Source organism: Colius striatus, chromosome 7, assembly GCF_028858725.1.
Source record: "Colius striatus isolate bColStr4 chromosome 7, bColStr4.1.hap1, whole genome shotgun sequence".
Classification (NCBI taxonomy): Eukaryota; Metazoa; Chordata; class Aves; order Coliiformes; family Coliidae; genus Colius; species Colius striatus.
The window spans coordinates 37,040,724-37,062,959 of record NC_084765.1 but is presented as its reverse complement, the minus strand read 5'-3'; the positions used below and the strand labels follow the sequence as shown (position 1 = coordinate 37,062,959).

At 39.5% G+C, this 22,236-nt stretch overlaps 1 protein-coding gene across 1 annotated transcript; it reads right to left on the bottom strand.

Moving 5' to 3' along the window:
* Window positions 1-8,457: 8,457 nt before the first annotated feature.
* CFAP161 (cilia and flagella associated protein 161) lies at window positions 8,458-14,806 on the bottom strand. Its single transcript, XM_062000307.1, has 7 exons — window positions 14,744-14,806; window positions 14,501-14,590; window positions 14,103-14,338; window positions 12,729-12,813; window positions 11,791-11,949; window positions 9,504-9,577; window positions 8,458-8,644 (listed from the first exon to the last, which is right to left on the bottom strand). The coding sequence occupies exons 1-7, from the start codon at window positions 14,804-14,806 to the stop codon at window positions 8,458-8,460; spliced, it is 894 nt and encodes a 297-aa protein (XP_061856291.1).
* Between the last annotated feature and the right edge of the window lie 7,430 nt (window positions 14,807-22,236).

The following is a 22,236-nucleotide window of genomic DNA, read 5'->3' as shown; positions in this document are numbered from 1 at the left end:
TAACTGCACTAAGTCCATAAGTTTGCAGTTTCACACTCAAGACTTTCCCCAGTATCCTGGTTGGCTATAGGCAACAAGGCAGGAGGTACTCTTTAGTAACTTTTTAAGCTGCCCATTCTGTTAGAGGGTTTGAATTCTGATGGATTCAACTCTTCCTTCTTTGGAATTCCAAAAATGGTTTTATCAATACCCAGCAACCTGCACCAATTTTTAATGTTTGTTTGATTTAAAATCTAAACATGTTCTATTGTTCATAAATATTTCTATACAATATGGTGACTTCTGCTAAAATTCCTGGCTTGACCCAAAGCTGATGTTTCAATAAGAAAGTTTAGAACAAATTTCAACTGCCCTTTTGGCAGCAAATTCACACAAAAAAAAAGTACAATAAATTAGGACCTTATCACAGAACTTATGCCACCACGGCTAAAAGTTGCTTTTGTTGTAGTTATGAACTTTTGACCACATCATCAAGTGATCTTCTCAGCATGTTCCAGAGAAAATTATCACACTAACTGGCTTAGGAGGAACAAAGAGCACAGCTCATAAATTGGCCCATCTCTAGGCAAATTCTCAGTTTCTCTGAGAGGCTGTGTGCAGAACCCAAGTTAGATGGATTTCAGGACACAACTGTGCAGCAAGCAAAAAAAGGGAATGATGATGGATAATAAAAAAGGAGGCATGATGAAACAATAAGTGTAGCTAGAATGTTATTCTGGATTACCATGTGATGCTTTGGAGCCATTTATTATCAGACCTGAATATGTCCCTGACCACTTAAGATTACACTGAAAGACCTAATTAGTTCAGTAGTTTTGAAAGAAACCAATTAGTAGTATTTGATGAGGGAAGATTGTTGTCCTGTATATGCTGAACTACATGTTCTTTCTGTGTCAGCATTAAAGTACCCAGTATGTATATATAGTGCTAATTAATTTTTTTCTATATGTATATTTATAAAGAAAAAATATGCTTCTTTTTGTGGTCTGTTAAATTCACTGGTTACTTGCAAGACCATAATACATCTTGGGTGTTCTGGCTAAACTGATGCTGACAAAATTGTCAGCAAAAAGACTGGAAGAGCTGATGAACATGAAACTTTTCCCCAAACAACTGCTCGGTTGTTTCTGCACGATATAGAAGAGGCAGAAAGCCCAAGCAAAAGGAGTGGTAGGAAACCAGGGAGGAAGGATAGAAATTGCTGTCTGCTATGGATTTCACGAACTGCTGCTTTTAATCTTTTAGAGACCTTATAACATTAAGCCTTGCTAATTAGCATTTTAGGAGTTTTAAGAGGTTTTCCTTTGCTTGTTGCCAAGTTTCTTGCTTCCATTTTTAAACATTTTTGTAAATTCTACAGGTAACATTATCAGACACTGCTAAAGGACATTTCTGAAAGTGGTTTTCTTAGACTAAGTTCTCCAAAGGTATGTTCAACCTAATTCCTAACAGTTTTAACAGCAACAAGCTGCAGCAACAGATCTTTTGTTTCTCAGGACTGGTATCACTTTTGTAAATGGGACTTGTACTAACAGTTGCTCAGGTATTTTTAACTAGTATGCCATATAATTAAATAACTAAATATATATAGATATAAATAAGTACTGCTTCATATAATTTTTATTCCCTTCTGTGGTTTTGTCAGACCCACAGGGACAGCGCTGTGGTCTGTGGGCTCTTCTCCTAGCAACTCCTATTAACGTCAGAACTACTTGGGCAGCTGTATCTTCATCCCCTACACTAAGAGTTTACTATTTGGCACAAGTTTATGTGTAGATTTCATACTGTTTCTCTGGTTATTTGCACCAGGTCTACTTCAAATTCTTGTCATCTTACAACCACTTTTAATAACAGCCTTATGCGATTACTTTACTGAACTTCTCTGCTGTAGGTGCTTGGATTTGGAAAAAAAAAAATGAAGATATGGTCTCTGCTCCAAGGAGCCTATAATTAAAACAAGACCAGCATTATAGAAACATATATACTAGCTAGCCTGTAACTGGATGGTCTGTTTAGTTTTGTTTTGACGTACTGTACGAAGCAGCATTTAACAGATGTTGGGAAATTAGCTCTCTGAGCTTCTCATATAAACATATAGCAGAGGTGCATGTGTATGAATGAATTTGATCATTGAATGTGGGTACTAATGTCATCAGGTATTTTTTTAATGTTTGTGTCTATTCTACTGCACTTAGAAACTTCTGAAGAGAAAGGTAAGTGATGCTGTTGTAGCAATGCTTTCTAATGCTGTACTGGTGTTTCTCTTCTGTTGCATAAAAGATGTTGCCTTGTACAAGTCCAGTAGTGAAAAGGAGGAAAAAAAGGGAGGCCGGGGGAGGGAGCAGGGGAAGAATCCATTATTTCACTGCATACCCTCTATACACAGTATTGACAAAAAAAGCCTCCAATCATCACGAAAACAAAAGGTTTGGGGTGTCTCCCTTGGTCTTTATGGCAAGTTGTCCTCACTGTAAGTAATGCTAACCCATCATGCAGATCACATAGCTGACATTATTACAGATGTTAATATCCCCGCTGAAATAGCACACATCCAGCATCGTGACACATCTTTCCACTCCTCCTCTTACCCAGGGGAATGCAGTATTGAGGATTAGATTCCCTTTTACTGTTTCCAGGATAAAGTCAAACCAGCATGAGCGGGGAGCTGGCAAATTGTGGCCTGATGCTCTCTATACTGTACACAGACAAGGAAATAAGGCAGGTCAAGCAGAGAATGGAGGGAAATCCTGGGACAAAGCCTAAACCAGAACAGAATTAGAAGGGAAGTATAGCTGGCAAAATGTCAGAGATTTCCTAGTTTCCACTTGTATTTAATGTATTTTGCATTTCACATCTGTATTTTTGTGTGGCTGCCTTAGTTTAGTTTTCATGCATTAAAAAGTCTTAAGTGTTTCTAAAGAAACAGCTCTGGTCTTAAAAGAACATTTCAGCCCCCTTCAAGTTACAACAAATGTGCAATATTAATTGTGTGAATGGGCACAGATGTTATCAAAATCATGTTCCTACCTGCCAATTCCACCAATTATTCCAGTGCTGGGATATTTTCTTCCACTGCTGTGTGTAATTTCTCATTGTAAACTTCTCTGTGCTTTTCTTTTTTACCCTCAGATGTTTTATGCAGTTATTAAATCTGCATATGGCCACCTCCTCTGATCCGAGCTATAACAATACTTTACAATAATCACTGAAAGTAAAAGCAGCCTCTGAAGATACTGATGTGATTAGGGTGAGGGGCCAGGGACTTGTGCTGAGTGATAGAAGAGTGCTTTATAACCACAGCAAATCAGTAAGTTTAGGCTAGATGACATAGCAGAGAAGAAGTGATGTGGTGTGACATACACGTTGCAAAAGCGTGCAAAAGAGAGGGAAATGAACAGGCAGATTTCAAGCTGGATTTTCATTTTCTGGTGTTACCAATGTGTGAGTTAACTAGTTAATTATTATGCTTTTCTCTATTGAGTCTTTGAATTCTCTGTACCCGTTCTTTACTTCAAAAACATGCTGCTAACACATGCACAGTAAAACGTGCAAATGTGAGTCCCCCCTTGTGCCTCAGGCCCATGAAATGCACAGCACTAAATCGAACTAATACCCCCCCTCCCTCAGCAAGGACTAATAGCTCAGGATCAGCTTCATGCTAACAGCTTTTGAGCTGCCTGCAATGGAGGCAAAGTGAGTTTTATCTTCCCACAGTGTACTTCGTAGAGCTATCTATATTTGGAAGAAGCATTAAAAGCTTTCCTAATACATGATTTTGCCTTACACTGGTATATGGCAAAGTGCTTTGCCAACAAGGCAAGTATCACTGTCCACATTTCATGATATGCAATACTAGGACAGGCAAGATACAGTGCCTGCCCTCTGCTACACAATCCCAGAATCACTGAATATTTAGGGCTGGAAGGGATCTCAAAAGACCACCCTCCTGCCAGAGCAGGACCACCTAGAGTAGGTCACAGAGGAACTCATCCAGGTGGGTTTGAATGTCTCCAGAGAAGGAGACTTCACAGCCCATCTGGGCAGCCCCTTCCAGTGCTCCCTCACAATGAAGAAATTTTTCCTTATTTCTTTGGAAGCTCTTATGTTCTACTTTGTATCCATTGCCCCTTGACACAAGGGCCAGGTCTGGAATATGGTTCAGATCTCCATTGCCCTACCCACTAGACCATGTTGTATCTCTAACTGGTAGTTGCAGGAATTTTCAGATTCTGCACTAATATTGTGTCCCATAAATCTTTATATTAAATACCATGTCCACAATGGTTACATTACAAATACTATAGGGCATTCTACACAGCTTGATTTTTTTTTTATAGCTCAATACTTACAAAATCAAAGCAGAATGATGTTGCTCTTTTGTGAAAATGTGCAGAATTTTAATCTCTGTAAGCTGGAGTAAGTAATAACAGTGCCTCTATAAAAACATGCATTGGCTATCACACATCAGGTGTTACACCTTTACGTAAGAAAGTGAAAGAAAAACCTCCTACTAAGTATGTTTTGGTCAGAAATTACTTAGTGTTCCAATTAGCTTTAAGAAGTTGATCGTATGCAATACACAGAGTTCTACATTTTTCTATCTACCTTTGTTGTTTAACTTTCCTTTCCAAAAACTTAGAATTAATCATAGAATCAATCATAGAATGGTAGGGGTTGGAAGGGACCTTTAGAGATCATCTAATCCAAACCCCCTGCAGAAGCAGGGTCACCTAGATCAGGTCGCACAGGAACATGTCCAGGCAGGTCTTGAAGACCTCCAAGGAAGGAGACTCCACAACCCCTCTGGGCAGCCTGTGCCAGGGCTCCCTCACCTGAACAATGAAATAGTTTTTTCTTATGTTTAAGTAGAACTTTTTGTGTTCCAGCTTCATCCCATTATCCCTTGTCCTGTTGCTAGCTACTATAGAAACAAGGGGATGTCCCAACCTCCTGACACCCACCCTTTAGATATTTATAAATGTTAATAAGATCTCCTCTCAATCTCCTCCAGACTAAACAGCCCCAGTTCCCGCAGCCTTTCCTCATATGAAAGATGTTCCATTCCCCTGATCATCTTGGTGGCCCTGTGCTGGACTCTCTCCAGCACTTAACTGTCACTCTTGAGCTGAGAAGCCCAGAACTGGACACAAGACTCCAGATGAGGCCTCACCAGGGCAGAGTAGAGGGGGAGAAGAACCTCCCTTGACCTGCTAGACACACTCTTCTTGATGCATCCCAGGATGCCATTGGCCTTCTTGGCCACGAGGGCACATTGCTGGATCATGTTTAGCTTATCAGGACTCCCAGGTCTCTCTCTACAGAGCTGCTCTTCAGCAGTTTGACCCCCAGCCTGTATTGGTGCATGAGGTTGTTCCTTCCCAGGTGCAGGACTCTGCACTTGTTCTTGTTGAACCTCATGAGATTCCTCTCTGCCCAACTCTCAGGCCGGTCGAGATCCCACTGAATGGCAGCACAGCCTCTGGGGAATCAGCCAGTCCTCCCAGTTTGGTGCCATCAGGGAACTCACTGAGGGTACACTCTGTCCCCTCATCCAGGTCGTTGATGAAGATGTTGAACAAGACTGGCCCCAGAACCAATCCCTGTGGAACTCCACTGGCCACAGGCCTCCAACTCGACTCTGTGCCATTGATCACCACCCTCTGGGCTCTGTCATTCAGCCAGCTCTCCATCCACCTCGCTGTCCACTCATCCAAGCCACACTGCTTGAGCTTTCTGATGAGGATGTTATGGGAGACGGTGTCAAAAGCCTGGCTGACATCAAGGTAGATGACATTCACTGCTCTTCCCTCATCTAGCCAGCTGGTTATGCACTCATAGAGGGATATCAGGTTAGTCAAACAGGATTTCCCTTGATAAACAACTTGATAAAACATTAATAACATTTCCTAGCCCAGAATTCAAGCCCAATTTAACTTGGTTAGCTTTTGTGGCATTGTACAGAGATACATTTGGATTTAAACATTTCAGGTTGTTTTACATATGTAGCAATAAATTCACTCTTTAGAAAAACATGGTGCCATCATGTGGACATATCAAGAAGTTTAAAAACCAATTTTTAAAAGAAGAACTAGGCAACAGATAAATATCTGTTTTGGTATCACGAGTCAGCTGATATAAATCAGCAAATATAAATATGCATCACGTGATGCTATATTATTGCAGAGATCTGTGGTTTTAAAACGGTATTAAGTAAGAAGAAAAACTGACAACAGAATCAGGAGTTGTTTCAATCCTGCTTATTGTCCAACAGCTCAGGAAGTCCTTTCCCATGAGCACAGACTGACCAAGACATACATGAGCCTCCAAGCCACTTTTCATCAGCAAGTCATTCCAACATGAACTACTTTTTGTACTCATTTCTGTATCTGTTCCTCTCTTTGGTTTTCCTGTGAGATTTTACAAAACTGGGTTTTGTACAGCCTGGGTTGCTTCATTTCTGCACAAATGCACACACACACTCACACAAACTCTCCTATCCATAACATTAGCTGGCCAAGGCCCTCTGCCCACGCAGTTCTCATTCCTGCATGAGTTCACAAAAAGCTTTGTTTCAGCAATAGTTTTGGTTTAAGGCCTCTCCTTGTTTCTTCAGTTTAACCCAGAGGAAAGAGACTTTGTCAGATTCAAAATAGCTCTCCCTCATACCAATAAATGTCCACAATGGCCGAATTAGAAACACTCAAGCAGTTGTAAATTCTTCTAGTTTGCTACTTGCAAAATCAAAGCAGAGTTATATGGTGAAAAATGTGCAGAATTTTAGTCTCTGGAAACTGGAGTAATAACAGCGCTTCTATAAAAATATGTATGATGTGCCACATATCAGGTTTCATACCTCTCTACTGAAAGTGAAAGAAAAAGTCCCTAAATATATTTTCCTCTATAATACCCCACTTATAACAGACTCGCGAAGGTTTCCACGATTCACAAACTCTCTGTGATACACTCCCCCAAAGCAGACCTGTATGTCACAAAACAATAATGTATCTCCTTCTCTGAGACACTGTATGCCAAGCGCTATTTAGTTGATCCTGCAGTCTGATTTAATTTCTATCAAATAAGGAAAAGTACTTTTAGAGCCTTGCCAGTGGGCTTGGAACAGACAGTCTATATGGGATGGAGCTTGAAGAAATGCTTGGATCGGTTCCTTCCGTTGTGGAAGCTCAGTGGGTTTGTTTTGTTAAAACTTAAAAGGCTTTATTTGACCTTTATGGACACGGAAGATCTTTGGAATCTATTCTGAGAATGGAGACTTATGTAGTGTTTTATTCAGAAATTCTCCTTGTGCAGCAAGCCCGCTCTTGTGGTACAGTATGAAATGGAACATGTGCACACGTGGCTTTACTAAATGGATATAATAAAATGTCATACATCAAGAAGACACTCTGGTGCTCTTTCAGCTTCCATAAAAAGACAGCTAACTCTATGAGATAATAATATCTGGTTTTCATGTCTTTGCATCTCATGCTTGGTTGATTCTGTTGTTTAAGAAAATAAGAGTTTCAGCTGAAGTTTCTACCATCCCTGGGACACTTGCTTCCCTATGAATTACCTAGTGTCTAATTAGGTATGAACATAGATGGCTTTTTCTCACTGGATAAATTTACAGTGTCTCTGTTTCTCCTTTGGCATTTACTTTCATTAAACTTGTGGGGGCTTAATTTTCTTTGACAATTTCACCTTGCTGTCAAACACAGTAGAAATGATTCTGGATTGAAAAATTCTGTAGGTGGGAGGTGAATGAGAGATGGTGATACATGGAAAAGGCTGTCAGAAGTCTCTTACCTGTATCACCATGACCATGGTCTTGACTACTTGGCATTTAAATGTTTAGAATACATGAATAAATGTAAGAAGCTTCAATTTATATGTTTTCAAATTAATTCCCATAAATTAGAAGCCAGTCTCAAGATAAGAGACCTCACTTGTGATGTTTTTAAAGAATTGGCAACATTGTGCTGGAAGAAGCTCAACAACCCTCATTCAGATGAACTTTAAATGTCAAAGTATCCCATGACAGCTTGCATGAGTTTGGCTTCCAGTGTTTTGGAAACTGTACACTCATCCTTTTTAACAGTGTGCACTGGTTTGGCTTTGGAAGAATTGGTTAAATACACTGTGAAGGCCAGAAATTTAGTCAAAACCTATTGGATTTCATGGATTCTAACATCTTTTGCCATCAGTGAATGTGAAAATGGGAAAACAAACCCTTCCTGATGTGTGAGGGTTTTATATGTTGTGCATGGTTCATCAAATTTTCTTAGTTTTTGCCCACTAAATAACCTTGATGGGTTAATGAGATCATGCAGTACTCCTAATGGTAGAGTTTCACTTCCATTTCTAATAAACCAAACATTTCCCAAACTAATATCTGAACAGAAAAAACAAGAATAAGAATCTCATCAACCTCTGTCAGCTGTAGTCTGGGCTTTTTATATTCTATGTCTCTTTAGGAAACTCATTCCTTTCAATCCCCTCTGGGAGAGGGCTGGGTCTGTCAATCATTGTACCATCCTCATTGCTGGGATTTCCTGTAACTATTTCCCAGTAATTCTTATCTTCTTCAGCTTTGTGGGAGTCCAAATAAGTATGACAAATGACTTCATATTCTTTTCCAAAATAGGACCTGCAAAGTCAAAGAAAAGGGGATGGGCAGGGGGGACTTAATATATACAGAAATTCAGCAAGTATGCATTAGCTGTGGATTGTTCAAGCTTCTCTCATGCTTTTCATAGCTTATTCAGTAATATCACCACACACTTTCAAATATAAGGCCCTTACAAGAAACACAATAGCCCACTTTGTTTCCTATGTTTTCCTATGTAGAAGGCACTGATACACCACCACAGTATGTACAGCCTGGTTAGGTTCTCGTCACCATTCTCATCACTGTATCTCTCTGACTGAGGGAGCCTCTGGCAACGTAATAACTGTTCCAGTCTCAGTCAGATCTTGCTGAGAATTTAATGGGGGGAAAAAAAATTGTATATTCCTTAACAATGCTTAATCAATATTAATTTAATGCAGACATGTTAACTTGAATTGTTGGATTATGTTCCATTAGTTGAGAAATTGATTCCTATAGACATAAGCAATGTAGAGTTTTATGCACTATGTTTTTATTTAGTCTTCTTACTCCTTACCCTTCCTAGTATACCATTTTTTTCTTAAAAGAAAACCTCAAAACAACTGTAATTGTTCAATATATTCAAAGGGAGAACCATCAAGAAAGTAGAGAAGGCTATAAGCATGATATGATATGAATTAAAAATTAAAAGCAAACACACACAAAAAGCTGAGCTGATTGTCTGAAGCATCCCAGTGGCACACATTACAGCCCAGAAAGAAAGAAAGGGAAAGGAGAAGGTGCTTTCTGCATTCTTTTCCATTCCCTCAGTGCTTTCCTAAAGCACCTATCTTACTTCTTACAGTAATTCTTGATGTCGGTACCTCACTATGCACATCCCTGACAGTTATTTTCTTACCTTGTCCAAAAGATCCTTGGAACGGCTAAGCTCCGATTAGTGTGGCAGTGAGTAATAATCACTGTAGAGTTTGCCTGGGGTAAAAAACCAAACACAAGCAAGGGAGGACACTTGATGGACATTTTTACACTAATTTTTAACTATTCTTATTCCAATTAAATGCTTTTATTTACTGCTTAGTGTAAACCTGCATTGCTCTGTCTCGCTGAAAGTACTGTGTGTTTCTAGTGAGGTATTTGACACCCTAACAGTTCTCAACACAACTGCCTTCAACAGCTCACACCCAACAAAATGCTCAGCCGTCACGTCAGACTCACTCTCCTGTTCAATACATTGTTCCACTCCTTTGTGCTGGGCACTTATTAAAGCTTACCTTTCTTCATATTTATTCTCAGGTCTCATTTTTAGGGGACTGTCACTGTTTCTGAATTACTTCCTTAAGCACTGTTGGTTTGTTTATCCCATTGGTCATATTTAATGAGCACACTCACTTTTTACATGTTCTAGTTTAGTGCTCTCCGTCCCTATTTACATCACTAAGTCCCCTCGTTTTTTAGACCTTTTCTGCACCTGCCTTTTTTCCCTTTGCTGTCTTTTTAACATGTTTTCCCGTTCTCGATTCCAGCCCTTTGCTACTCAGACGTCTCCTTTGGACCTGCCGCTGGCCCTGCTGCAGGTGCCCCCGCGCCTTGAGCCCGCAGGGAGCGCGGCTCGGTGCTGCCGCCTGGCGGACACCGGCCGCAGTGCGCTCGGCGCTGCCGCCCGATGGTCACAGGCGTTATTGCAGGTTTCCGCACGAGGTTTGCGTGAGACCGCCCGCACCTTGAAGACAGGCCAGCGCGTTCAGAAGCTGCCGCTTTCCTCTTCAGCCCCGTGGCCAGCCAGGTGGGGTGCCGCCTCCTGCACCAGAAGCCCTTCTCTGGGACAAGAAGCTTGTGGCGGATGCCAGGGGAGCCGGGCACGCCTGGCTGGGGGCAGCTGTCCAGCAGAGCAGCCGCTGTTGTGCCGTGCCCCAGGAGGAACGGCAGCAGTGCCCATCTGTTGGGAAAGCCCTGAAGAACTCTAGGCAGTGAGTGGTAGGTCCTGCTCCCCCATGCCTGTTCCCCTCAGCTTCCTGGCGCCTTTCCTCTCTTCTCATCTGTTTTCTCTTCACTTTCTTCTTCTATCATCACTTCTTTTTACTCCTTCATCTCTATTCTTGTTACATAAGTTCTTTTTTCTTCTTCTTTTCTCTTTGCTTTTCTTTTTTTCCTTTTTTCCTCAACACCCTTTATCACTCCTCAGACCTACTCTTGTAACGAGTGGTTTACTTGTTTATTTCTCATCTTCTTTCCTTTCATTTTTTCTTCTTCCATCAATGCCCCTTTTCACTTCTTGTCTTTTGTTTTCTTTCTTTTTTTCTCCTTCTTGATATTCTCTTTTTCATCTCTAAATCACATATTTTCTGCTGAGCTTCTCTGCTTTATTTTTCTTTCACCCCTGCTTTTGTCATATCCTTCTTCCTAATCCCTTCTCTTAACATGTTGTTTTGTCTTTAATCTCTTCTCACATATTTACATCTCTCATTTCTTTTGTCTTCTTTCTGGCAGCTTCTGACCCTGGCAGCAGCCCCTGTGTTCATATGCAGCAGCAGCAAGATCACAGCAAGGTTTTCAGCTCATGAAAAGGTCAAAGGTCGATTAAAGGTCAACAAGCAAAGGGCAGTGGTCATCTAAAAGTTCAAAGGTCACCTAAAGGTCAAAGTCTCCCAAAAAGTCAAAGGTCACAAAAATGAGTTGCAGTTTAAGGCTGTAGAGGAACGGTTATATCTGTGACATTTTGTTCTACACTCAGCATGCCACACGTGGAACAGGAAAATACTGCAGCTGCTTAATGGATTTACAAAGGTTAAAAACAACACTTACAAAAGCATCCTCTTATCCACAGGATGCCTGTGCAGGGGGTTCTTAATACTTTTTAAATGTGATGTACAGGACTTCTTAATTAATCACAGCTCCTAAAACTGGAAATGGAATTTAGTGCTCAGAAGTCCCGAAAAGCAGATTCCAGGGATTTCATAGCAACTGAGCAAATCACCCTCAAAATGAACACCAGAACTTAACACTTGTATATGCAGCTTCCCTGGATAAAGGGGTTGTTCCCTCTCTGTCCCGCCTCCTAAACTTACAGTTCAGAACTCCCATAAGGAAAACATGTGAATGAAAAGGTCACAGCCTTTTTTCTAAAGTGCTCCATCTACTCTGTCAATTACAATTTCATAAGATTTTCTACAATGTGAATTTCTTACAGGAACTGGAAATCCTTCATATTCCAGACGCAGCTGTGGATCCAAGAAGGCAGCTTGCCAGCAAGTCAAATAGGAAAGCACATCTGTCAAAAATACTTGCTGAAGGTAGGATTTTTTAGCAAATCTTAGAAATGATTTATGGTCACTTGCTAGATAAAACTGTAAACAAGAATATAGATTAAGAACAGTGTAAATATAAAAGAAATGAGATATGTAATTTTAAAACATATATTACAGTACAGATGATCAGTCTGCCAAGCTAAAGGCACACATATAAAATCCATGATATAGATCTTATACTGTTTACTACCTCATTAAATAGCTATTCTCTATGCAGATTGGTGAATGCTAATTGAAAATGGAATTTACATCCCAAAGAGTCTCTCTCACCCAAGTGGTTGTTCAGAGAGAAAGGTTTTTCAAAGTTTTGATTTTCAAAGTGGTGACTTTATGTGCATGTGTAACATGTCATGTTTTATTCACTTCTAATTTGCAGAGGGAAACAATGTTAAGGTTTCATAGAAATTTGCTCCCTCAGAGTGATAAAATAGTGTTTTACTTCATATACCTATTATCTTCATGAGAAATGCAATCATCTCATTTTTTATTTCAAGTATCTCCTTCTAATTATGAATTCTGTCACGATTCACAAGCTAATTTTAACTTCCTTTATTCTTTTCTTTCTTAAAATCTCCCTTACCCAGTCATTCTGGCTGAAAGCCTCCTTGACCTGCACACTTGCTGTCAGGCAAGTTGCATAAACTTTCCAAATAGGTATCATGTATGATTCAGAACCAGCTCTATAAAGCTAAGATCTTGAACCATTGTACGCCTTCATATAGACAGATAAATTAGTTGCACACTACTGTTATATGCTACTATTGACCAGTCCCTACTATTCTATGATTCTATTCCCATTTGCAACCTTTTTGCCTTACCATTTGGTCAGAAAACCCTCCTGTTGTCCCAAGACCAAAGCTTTGCCCAAACCTAATCGGTTCACCCACTGCACCTCCATCAAGGCTGTTAAAATTGTGACAAGGAAGAAAGAGACATTTAAATAATTATCTTTGCTATACTTTCATTTGTTTGTTTTGCTCTATAGTTATGTCTTGTGGAAACACTTTGCACTAAGTTTAGCTTTAAAAATAGGTAAAATAACTGAAAAGCAATTTCTTACTTGACTTACTGGTTAAAATATTTAACAGAACAGAAAAAGACTGTATTGATTACTTCTTCTGATGTACTCATTAACAAGCAGAGTGGAAAGACAACATCCAAAGAAAAATTAACTGAAATTCAGCCCTGAGGCCTCCTTCGAAATATTCTTAATACAAGCATCTGAAAAATCACAGACCAAATGCAGAACAGAGTGTGTTTGTGTGTGTTTGTAACTTAACATATGTTGTTATTAATAGAAGCAACTGATATTCAATAACTTGGTTCATTCCATCAGCATACATGCTAATATAGCTCTATTTCCAGAACGATTTTTGTATTTCACACTAAAGAAACACTAAATTAAGTGACAGGCTTTCATTTTCTTACATTCAGTATAAAAAACTTATGTGGCTGATGAATTTAGTTAATAAGGGACTTGGTGGCATTCAGTGACAACAGCTTTAAGACCAGATAGCAGCTAAGCAAAATTATTTTGATGAGATTTATAGAAGGCCTAAATTATGCTTCTTTCTTATGTCTAACCCAAAGTGTGTTGCTCGATCAGGATTATATGTGTTCATTTGTACTTTTATGGACTATTATTGTTAAATCCATGCACTCAGGCAGAGCATTCACTCTTGAGCAGGATCTTGTTCTTCTATTTCTACTCCCACAAACAGCTAGAATTAAATGTCTTGGAGAGTGAGAATATACAGTTTGGTGAGAGGGTTTTAGGACAACAGAAATGCTGCCTGTTTCATGTACAGCAAAAGCATTGACACAAATTTCTGCTTCAGAGACCTGATCTGCAAGAGAGTGAGTACTAGTGCTAAGTGATATTTGGGTGTAATTTGTATTCTACAGATGAAATATGACATAAAAAACAGCTGCAGACATTACCAAATGATACAGCAAACTTGACTCTGTTTTCACACTACTTGTAAGCTGATTTAAACTTCCTTGGAATTATTCACAGCAATATGTGGAGCAGCATCAAGCTTAATGCATAACCCAAGTTAAAGACTCGTTCTTAAATAAGTTAACCTCACTTAAATTCATTTGTATACTAGCAAACTTCACTGCACATTTCTCAAAACAAGATACTGAAAGCTAAAATAATAATTAAAACAATTTTTTAATAAAGTACCAACCTTAGAATACAAAAAGTATTTCGACTCATAGGATTCACACTCTTGACTGCACTAACTCCATGTGGGGCTTGCAAGGATTCAGCTGAATATAGGGATGTTTCATCCAGATTAATTGCCAAAGTCAGACCGTCACAAACGCCAGAGGAATTATCCACTGCAGATTTGCTGCCTGGGTTCAGAAGCATCACAGTGTCTCCGAAATGAACATATCCATCCTTAGATACTGAGAGCTGTCTCTAAATGAAAACAGACATTTGTTTACAGAATTATTTGAACCTACTGTCAGTATTCTTGCCTTTAAAGGTGCTCATCTGTAGCATTCGTGATGCACAGAGAACACTAATAACAGCCATGCTATGGAGACATAGAGGATTGACATAATCATCTTTAGAAGTTACCTTCTTTAAAAGATTATCTTGAAGTTTGTTTATTTTCTGTATTAAAAGCTCTCCTCGTTCTCTTTTATGCAGAAATTCCCTCAAGCGTTCCTGTTTGCAAAGGAGAGAGGGGGCAGAAACGTTATCCAGCACTAACAACTGCAGGTTTAAACTGGATTTAAAGAGCTGAACACCGTGAGGTGAAGAGGCAGGCGAGGCTCTCCGGGAGGCAGGGGGGAGAGCAGGGCCCGGCTCCATCACTACCTCCTCCAGCCGCGCCTCCTCGCTCCAGTTGCCGACGAGCACGCCGGGGCTGTAGGTGGCCATGGCTGCGGCCTGGCCCGCACGGCGTCCGCCGTCGCCATGGCGACCACTCTAGCTAGCGATTGGGCGCTGCTGAGGCAGAGCCCGCCAACGGGCGGAGCGAGGAGGATGAGGGCCGGGTCTTTCTGCTCGCTGATGGCGGGGGTGAGGGAGCGAGCTCCGAAAGCAGGAGCCCGGCTTTCCCTTAGAGCAGGTCGGCTGAGCCCCTCGGCTCACTGCAGGGATGTACTGAGACAGTGGGAGTGGCAATGCTGCTGAGGGGTTTCTGGTCACCCGCCTGACGCCTTTCAGGCATCTACATGAAAGCACTTCTCTTCCTGGGTCTGTCATATGATTATGTAGTTGCACAAATGGTCTTACAGTTGCACAACAAGTCTTAGCTTGGGGCATTATTTACACTCAAGTAGCCTCCTACAGAATCACAGAACAGTAGGGGTTGGAAAGAACCTCGAGTGATCCTCTAGTCCAACCCCTCTGCTAAAGCAGGTCCACCTAGGTCAGGTCACAAAAGAATGTGTCCAGGCAGGTTTTGAAAACCTCTAGAAAAGGAGACTTTACAAAGTCTCTGGGCAGCCTGTTCCAGTGTTCTGTCACCCTTACAGTAAAGAAGTTTAAGTGGAACTTTCTGTGTCCCAGCTTTTGTCCGTTACACCTCATCCTATCACTGGATCCTACAGAAAAAAAGTGTTGTCCCATCCCCTTGACACCCACCTTTCAAATACTTGTAAGTATTAATGAAATCCCCTCTCAGTCTTCTCTTTTCCAAGCTGAACAGTCCCAGTTCCCACAGCCTTTCCTCATAAGGAAAATGCTCCAGTCCATTGATCGCCTTATTGGCCCTGCACTGGACTCTAAAAGTTCCCTGTCCCTCTTGAACTGGGGAGCCCAAAGCTGAACACAGGACTCCCGATGAGGCCTCACCAGGGCAGAGTAGAGGGGGAAAAGAACCTCCTTCGACCTGCAGGCCACACTCTTCTTGGTGCATCCCAGAATGTCGTTGGCCTTCTTGGCTACGAGAGCACATTGCTGGCTGATGGTTAGTTTGTTATCAACCAGGACTCCCAGGTCCCTCTGAACTGCTCAAGGAAGTGCAACAGCTAAATGCAACAAAGGAGGTCATGACACCAACACTGCAGTATTGGTGAATATTGTGAATACATTAGTGCAGTGTTTTGATTACAAACCTATTTTATTTGTTATTATTTTATTTTTTTGAATGTTTGGTGGTAAAACAGGGTGCATGAATATGCTGCATGTTTATTTTCCAGATAGCCAAAGCCAATAAGTTTCAGTGATGGAGTAGATCCTTGCACAGGACATTTAATCCCTTGACATCAGCTACATGTTGTCACCAGACAGTTTTGACAACAGTTGATGTGAAACCTGGCTCTTCTGTGGGTTTTTTAAGCCAAAAGTTATTACATCAAAAGTTACTCATCGCATCCCACAGCTCTTGGGGACGACATACAATCCATTTTTGTTCAGATGGCACCACTTTGTGGTCAGTTCTGGTAAGTGACGCTTTCCTCAGCTACGTTAGAAGCAGTGCAGAAATAGTTTTGTTGAAATAGGGAAGAAGCTTTGTTCATCTTAGCTGAATATCAAAAGCCAGAGAAATTTTGGAAGTATTAAATGAGATTTTAAATCGTAAGTGTTGTTAGAAAAAGAAATTTGTTTAATTTCCTGTGTTACTAGCAATTTCTGTTCATCACTTAAAATTACATTCATGCTTTTCACAGAGCAAATGTTTTGATGAGGGTTACTGATTATTCATAATGGTATGCAAATGATAAAGTAGATTTATCCCAATTTTGTTCAAAACTGCCTATTATAAATAATTTACTTATCTCACTGTGCAATGTCTAAGAATTTTCAAATATTTTGCTTGTTTTCTTTCTGAATTAAGCTACTTTGAAATCAATATTTAGTAATAAATCATTGTTATAAAACTATGCATTATACTGAGCCATATTATGAAGAACACATGCACTCTATCTCGCTGTGTGTGCAGCTAATATATAGGTTCTGTCAAAAATTTCCACAGTTTTCTGGCCTTGTGCTCTGTCTCTGCTTAGTTACTTAGAGATTCTGTTGCAAAAGTTACATAGGAAGAGATATTTGCACTCAAAATATACTTGTCTATATATATATATACTCTTAGTAGGATTATGCTGTGACTATCACCTGGAAGGCTTTTATTTCTGATTGGATACTATTCCATGAAAACAAACAGAGAGAGCTGTCTATAAACACATTTGTAAATTTAGCATCTTTCCTGCAGAAAAGGTTACAGGTCTATTCAACTCAGCTCAGTTTCCTTTTCAGCAGATAAAATCTGTGTTTACTCCTAAGAGTTGATTGTATTAATAATGCAAATGGTGTGAAGATGTACTTGTGAAAGAATTGGTCTCTATTTTGTGTGTAAACTTATGCCAGCATACAAATTGACCAGTCTTAAGAGTATATGTGGTTTACTGGAAACATTAGTATTTTCCTTTTTTTCTTTGAGTCTTTGTTAAATGAAATTATAGCCATTGTAGCTTCAGAGACTCCCTCCCTACTACTCTAGAGGTACAGCTCTTTTCCCCTTTCTCTTTTCTCTTTTAATTTTTAATGAAAGAGAAATAGATAGTTTAAAAGACATAAAATAGTATATTGTCTAAGCCCTTAGTTTATAGAAAACTGGAGTGGACTGATTTAGGCTTTTAATTGCCCTAAAATTGTTGGTAGTGTGTGAAAGTGTAAATGCATTGCTATGTATCAGTACTAGAAATTATCATAGTTTACTTAAATCTAGCAAATAAAAAAGGTAAAGGTCTGAATGGATGTGAACAAAATTTAAGTCCCAGGAAGAGATTTGCATTTTTAGTTGGAGGAAGTGGCACAGTATTAAGGTTTTTTGTGAGCATTTCCTCTTATATGGCCTATTTCATGGTGAAAAACATGGCTTTTACATGTATGACTGCTGTTTGGCAATGTATGAAATTCCATTCACTCTGAAATAAATATTAAAACAATGTTTCCTCATATGCAAACTGGATTCAAGTATTTTTAAGACCTGCCCTCAGTGCTTTGGGAGAGTATATTTTTTTCCTTGTCTTTTGTTTTTCCTGTTGAAAGTTGTGCATGTGCCCAATTTCATTAGCAATATAAACTAAATAATACTGCACAGGAGCAGAACATGTTCTTCCAGATGATTTATGTTGTTATTATATTTATTATATTAAATATTATATATTTCTTATATTATTATTCTGACACATGCTATGAATCAGAGCATGGCTCTCATTTTTCTTTGCTGTAATTAGGTTTCTGACCATTAAAATGATTAATCTGCTTGTTAATAATATAACTACAGTTTCTTATTCTAACCTATTCCCCAAACACTCATCTGTTCACAGCCCAAGAAGAATTAAGTAGTTAATGCGATAAGATTTAAGGATTGTTGTTTTGCTACATGCTTGTACTGATGTCTCTCATTTTGGCTGTGAATTTCAGTGTGGAGTTTTCCTGTAATGCTTATTATTGAGGAGCAATCAACCTGCTCATGTTGTACTAATTTCTCAAATTTAGTAGTCCATTAAACAGACCTTTCAGTTTACCTTGTACAAGAGAGGGGAGTAGGATGCTTGTGTCTTGTATTGTCAATTAGTTTGCTGATGTAGGTACAGAAGTGGAAAGTTTCCTGGTATTAGATTTGGTTGAACACATCCAAAATTGCTATCATTGCTCACTTGGTGTTTTATAACCAAAAGGTTCTGCTAGGAAAAGGTGGAAAGAGGAGGGAGTCATTTGCAATGTGTCTAAGACTGCTAAATACTTCCAAATTAAAGCAATTGGAGGATTTTCTCTTCTGACTGGCTGAATATTATTCTGGAGGTGCGCTTGAAAAAACACTAGAGCTCTGAATCTCTCAAGGAAAATGTCATTTCAGGAGCAGTAAATCATGAAAATAATACAGAAATGTTATAATATATCCTCAAGGAATCATAAAATAGAATCATAGAATGGTTTAGATTGGAAAAGACCTTTAAGATCAAGTCCAATTGTTAACCTAGCATTGCCACATCCACCACTAAACCATGTCCCTCAGTGCCACCTCTACATGTCTCTCATATATCTCCAGGGATGGTGACTCTACCGCTTCCCTGGACAGCCTGTTCCAATACTTGACAACCTTTCAGTGAAGAAATTTTTCCTAATATCTAATCTAATCTAAACCTTCCCTGGTGAAACTTGAGACCGTTTCCTCCTGTCCTATCGCTCATTACTTGGCCTCCAATTCACTACAGCCTCTTGTCAGGTAGTTGTAGAGAGTTATGATATCTACCTCCTTTTCTCCAGCCTAAACCCCAGTTTAAACCTCAGCTGCTCCTCAACCAACTCATTCTCTAGACCCTTCATCAGGTTCCTTGCTCTTCTTTGAATGTGCTCCAGCACCTCAGTGTTGTGAAGGATCAACATTGTATTTTGCAAAGAGATCCATATTAGCTTTGAAGAAGCTAGAACATTTTCATTGGCAAGAAACAGCTCATCTGAGAACTAGTGTGTTTATTGGTGCCAGCAGAAACACCATTAACAAAGCTATATTGCTGCTTATGTCTCTCTTCACAGGGTTGTGCACTATGTATGTCTACCCTCAGGCAGATTAAAAATTCTGATTTTTCAAGCTGTGGGGTACTTGTCCAAGGTATCAATGAGGCTGACCATGTCATTGGCTAGGCAAAAGCTTTGTATTTAATGTACGTGATACAATCTCAGATGACTTCAAGGAATCTTAAGGGTTGGAAAGGACTTTGAAAAATCACCCAGTCCAGCTCCCTTGCCAGAGCAGGACCACATAGAGTAGGTCACACAGGAACTTGTCCAGGTGGGTTTTGAATGTCTCCAGAGAAGGACCCATCTGGGCAGCCTGTGCCAGTGCTCCCTCACAGGGAAGAAATTCTTCCTTATGTTTCTTTGGAACTTCTGACTTGTACCTGTTGCCCATTGCCCTATCGTTGGCCAGAGTCTTACTTGAAAAGACTTTTCCAAAGTGATGTTCCACCCTACTTCCAACATATTAAAGTGCGTTGGATGTACTGAACTGCAAAGTTCTGTCATCACCCACAGGCACTGACATAAAATCATTGTGGGTGAGGCGTGGTCCTATTTATAACAAGTGAAAATCAAGTCATTGTCTATGTACTGCTCTGTTTAAACTTTGGTTTCCATGATTACTGATCCTTGAGATTTGGAAATTTGCTTTTTGTTAGCAATTTTTGTGTATAAAAAGCAATAGTGTGATTGTCTGTAGGGAAAAGAATAAGCTTTACACTCCATGACTTTACCTGACTTTGACTGTGGAGGCTGTTCAAGCATGCAGTCCTGTCAATGTGAACCTACTGCTCTTGAAACTGAGAAGCAATATTTTTATGTGTCCTCTTTTGAACCCAGATCGTTCTGTTTCTTCCCACTTTAGGACTAACTATAGATAGCCTTGCCTGTAGCACGATCCTTATCTTCTGTTGTGAATTGCCTATGTTCATCAGTCATGGCCTGGTTGTGTAAGTTCCCTCCTTTTTGGATTTTACTTCCCTGTGATGACAGTGTTAAGGTAGAAAACAGTCTGTTCCCTTAGTTTTCCATAGCAGAAATAACTGCTTCACTCTTGAAGCTGTGTAATGACATTTACAAATAACACTAGAGGTGCACGTCAGTCCATCTTCAAACCTTTGCTTCGTTTGCTTGTTTGAAGCTAGTATACCCTACTGAGCCCACAGCAGAAGTTTAACTGCAGTAGTCAAGGTTTAGAGATAAAGAAAATACTTTGGTTCAGATCAATCTGTATGTTACATAAAATGAACTGTTAAGAAACAGGAAGAGAATCTAATTTATTTATACCACAAAACATGAACCTGTTACATATTTCTGACATAACAAAAAGGAATATGATGATAATTCTTTGTCCTAAGGGGAAATGAATACGTGTCTTGTAATTGTTTTTAACATTTTGTGCCACCATTGCAGTGTTGGTGGTTTTGTTTTTGATGACCTTACTCTGGCAGTGTATTTATGTTAGACATCACAGCCTACAGAAAATATTTTATGTGTCTGAAGATGCTGGCAACTGTTCTAACTGCAGAATGTGAACGTTTCTTTGTTGCTATTAGTTAGTAAATTAACACTTCCTAGTTGGTAGCTTTTCTTTGAGCTATGAGGGAGAAAAGGTATTTTCAAAATAATGCTGAGGACTCAAGGGAGAGAGCAAAAACATTGTAATAAGTGACAAAATTACTAAAATGGTCATTGCAGTGTACAGTGTATTTACTAGTCCAAAGTGAAAAGCTGGACCATTCATTCTTTGAATACCTGTTCTGAGGAGAAGTAACTTCCTTGATGAAATAACTTTTAAGTATTGACTAGTGTCCTCCTTTTCAGTGGAATGGAATGACGCAGAATCAGTCATTTTTCTCCAAGTTTGACTTCAGTCGCCCTGAAAAGAAGTGTGTAAAAACAAGGATTGGGGCTCTTTAAGCAAAAGGCAGAATATCTTGTCAGTAGGAATGGTATTTTGTGCTGTAGGATGAGAGTGCTGCTTTAACAGTGGGCGTGTCACTCACATGGAACCTTGGGCAGCTCCCACAAGGGACTGTCTGTACTCCCTGAGTAGCAAAGGGAACCCCGACAGCACCACCGATTGCATTCTGTCTTTTAGATATGGGGAACTCTCAAATAAGGTTCACTTCAGAGTAAAATGTGTTTAAAATGTGTTATTTGTATTCACTGAGAGAATGAAAGCACAGCTTTCCCTCCTTCAGCAATGTCTCTGACAGCAGAAAGCTGTTTTCAGTAATATAAGCAGAACTAATTAGAAGGGAAGGATACATTATGAAGATCATCAGGTCATGTGCATTGCTATTATTTGAACTTTTGGGAATCTGTCTAGGAGAGAGGAAGCAGATACACAAAAGAATGCACAGAGTCATCCTAATCTGTTCATGCCTTACTTGGTTCCTAAGAAAATTTATTTAGTCTTGGTAGTAGTTACAGAGCAGTAAGTAATATCAAATAATGCAGAAGTTTCAAGACTATTTAGCTTTTTAATTAGTGCTTTCATGTAGAAAGTGAAACCTCAATTATATTTTAGCAACCTTAAGCAGTAGTAGCTATAGGGAATAAGAAATGAAAGAAAAAAGTTAGTATAAAAACTTATGGACTATGTTCAGCAAGAGAAAAGCTGATACATTTTTCTTCTTGTTGCAAGGTACACCACTGATGTAAATAGAATTATATTTGCTTAAGATGATAAAGATGCTTACATAGAATTATATTTGCTTAGGATGATAAAGATGCTTAAGATGGTAAAGAGGGTATGCATTTGCATTTATCTTCATTTTACATAGTCTTTTGACATTAAGAACTATTTTCTCTCTTACAAAAGTCATGAAGAG

What these genes read in the sequence shown, in the direction of transcription:
- CFAP161 (XM_062000307.1), bottom strand. Translation starts at nt 14,806, where the DNA reads ATGGCCACCTACAGCCCCGGCGTGCTCGTCGGCAACTGGAGCGAGGAG. An exon ending in AAGATAATCTTTTAAAGAAG is followed by an intron (nt 14,339 to 14,500) that starts GTAACTTCTAAA and finishes GTTTTCATTTAG; the next exon opens with AGACAGCTCTCAGTATCTAA. An exon ending in AATACTTTTTGTATTCTAAG is followed by an intron (nt 12,814 to 14,102) that starts GTTGGTACTTTA and finishes CAATTTTAACAG; the next exon opens with CCTTGATGGAGGTGCAGTGG.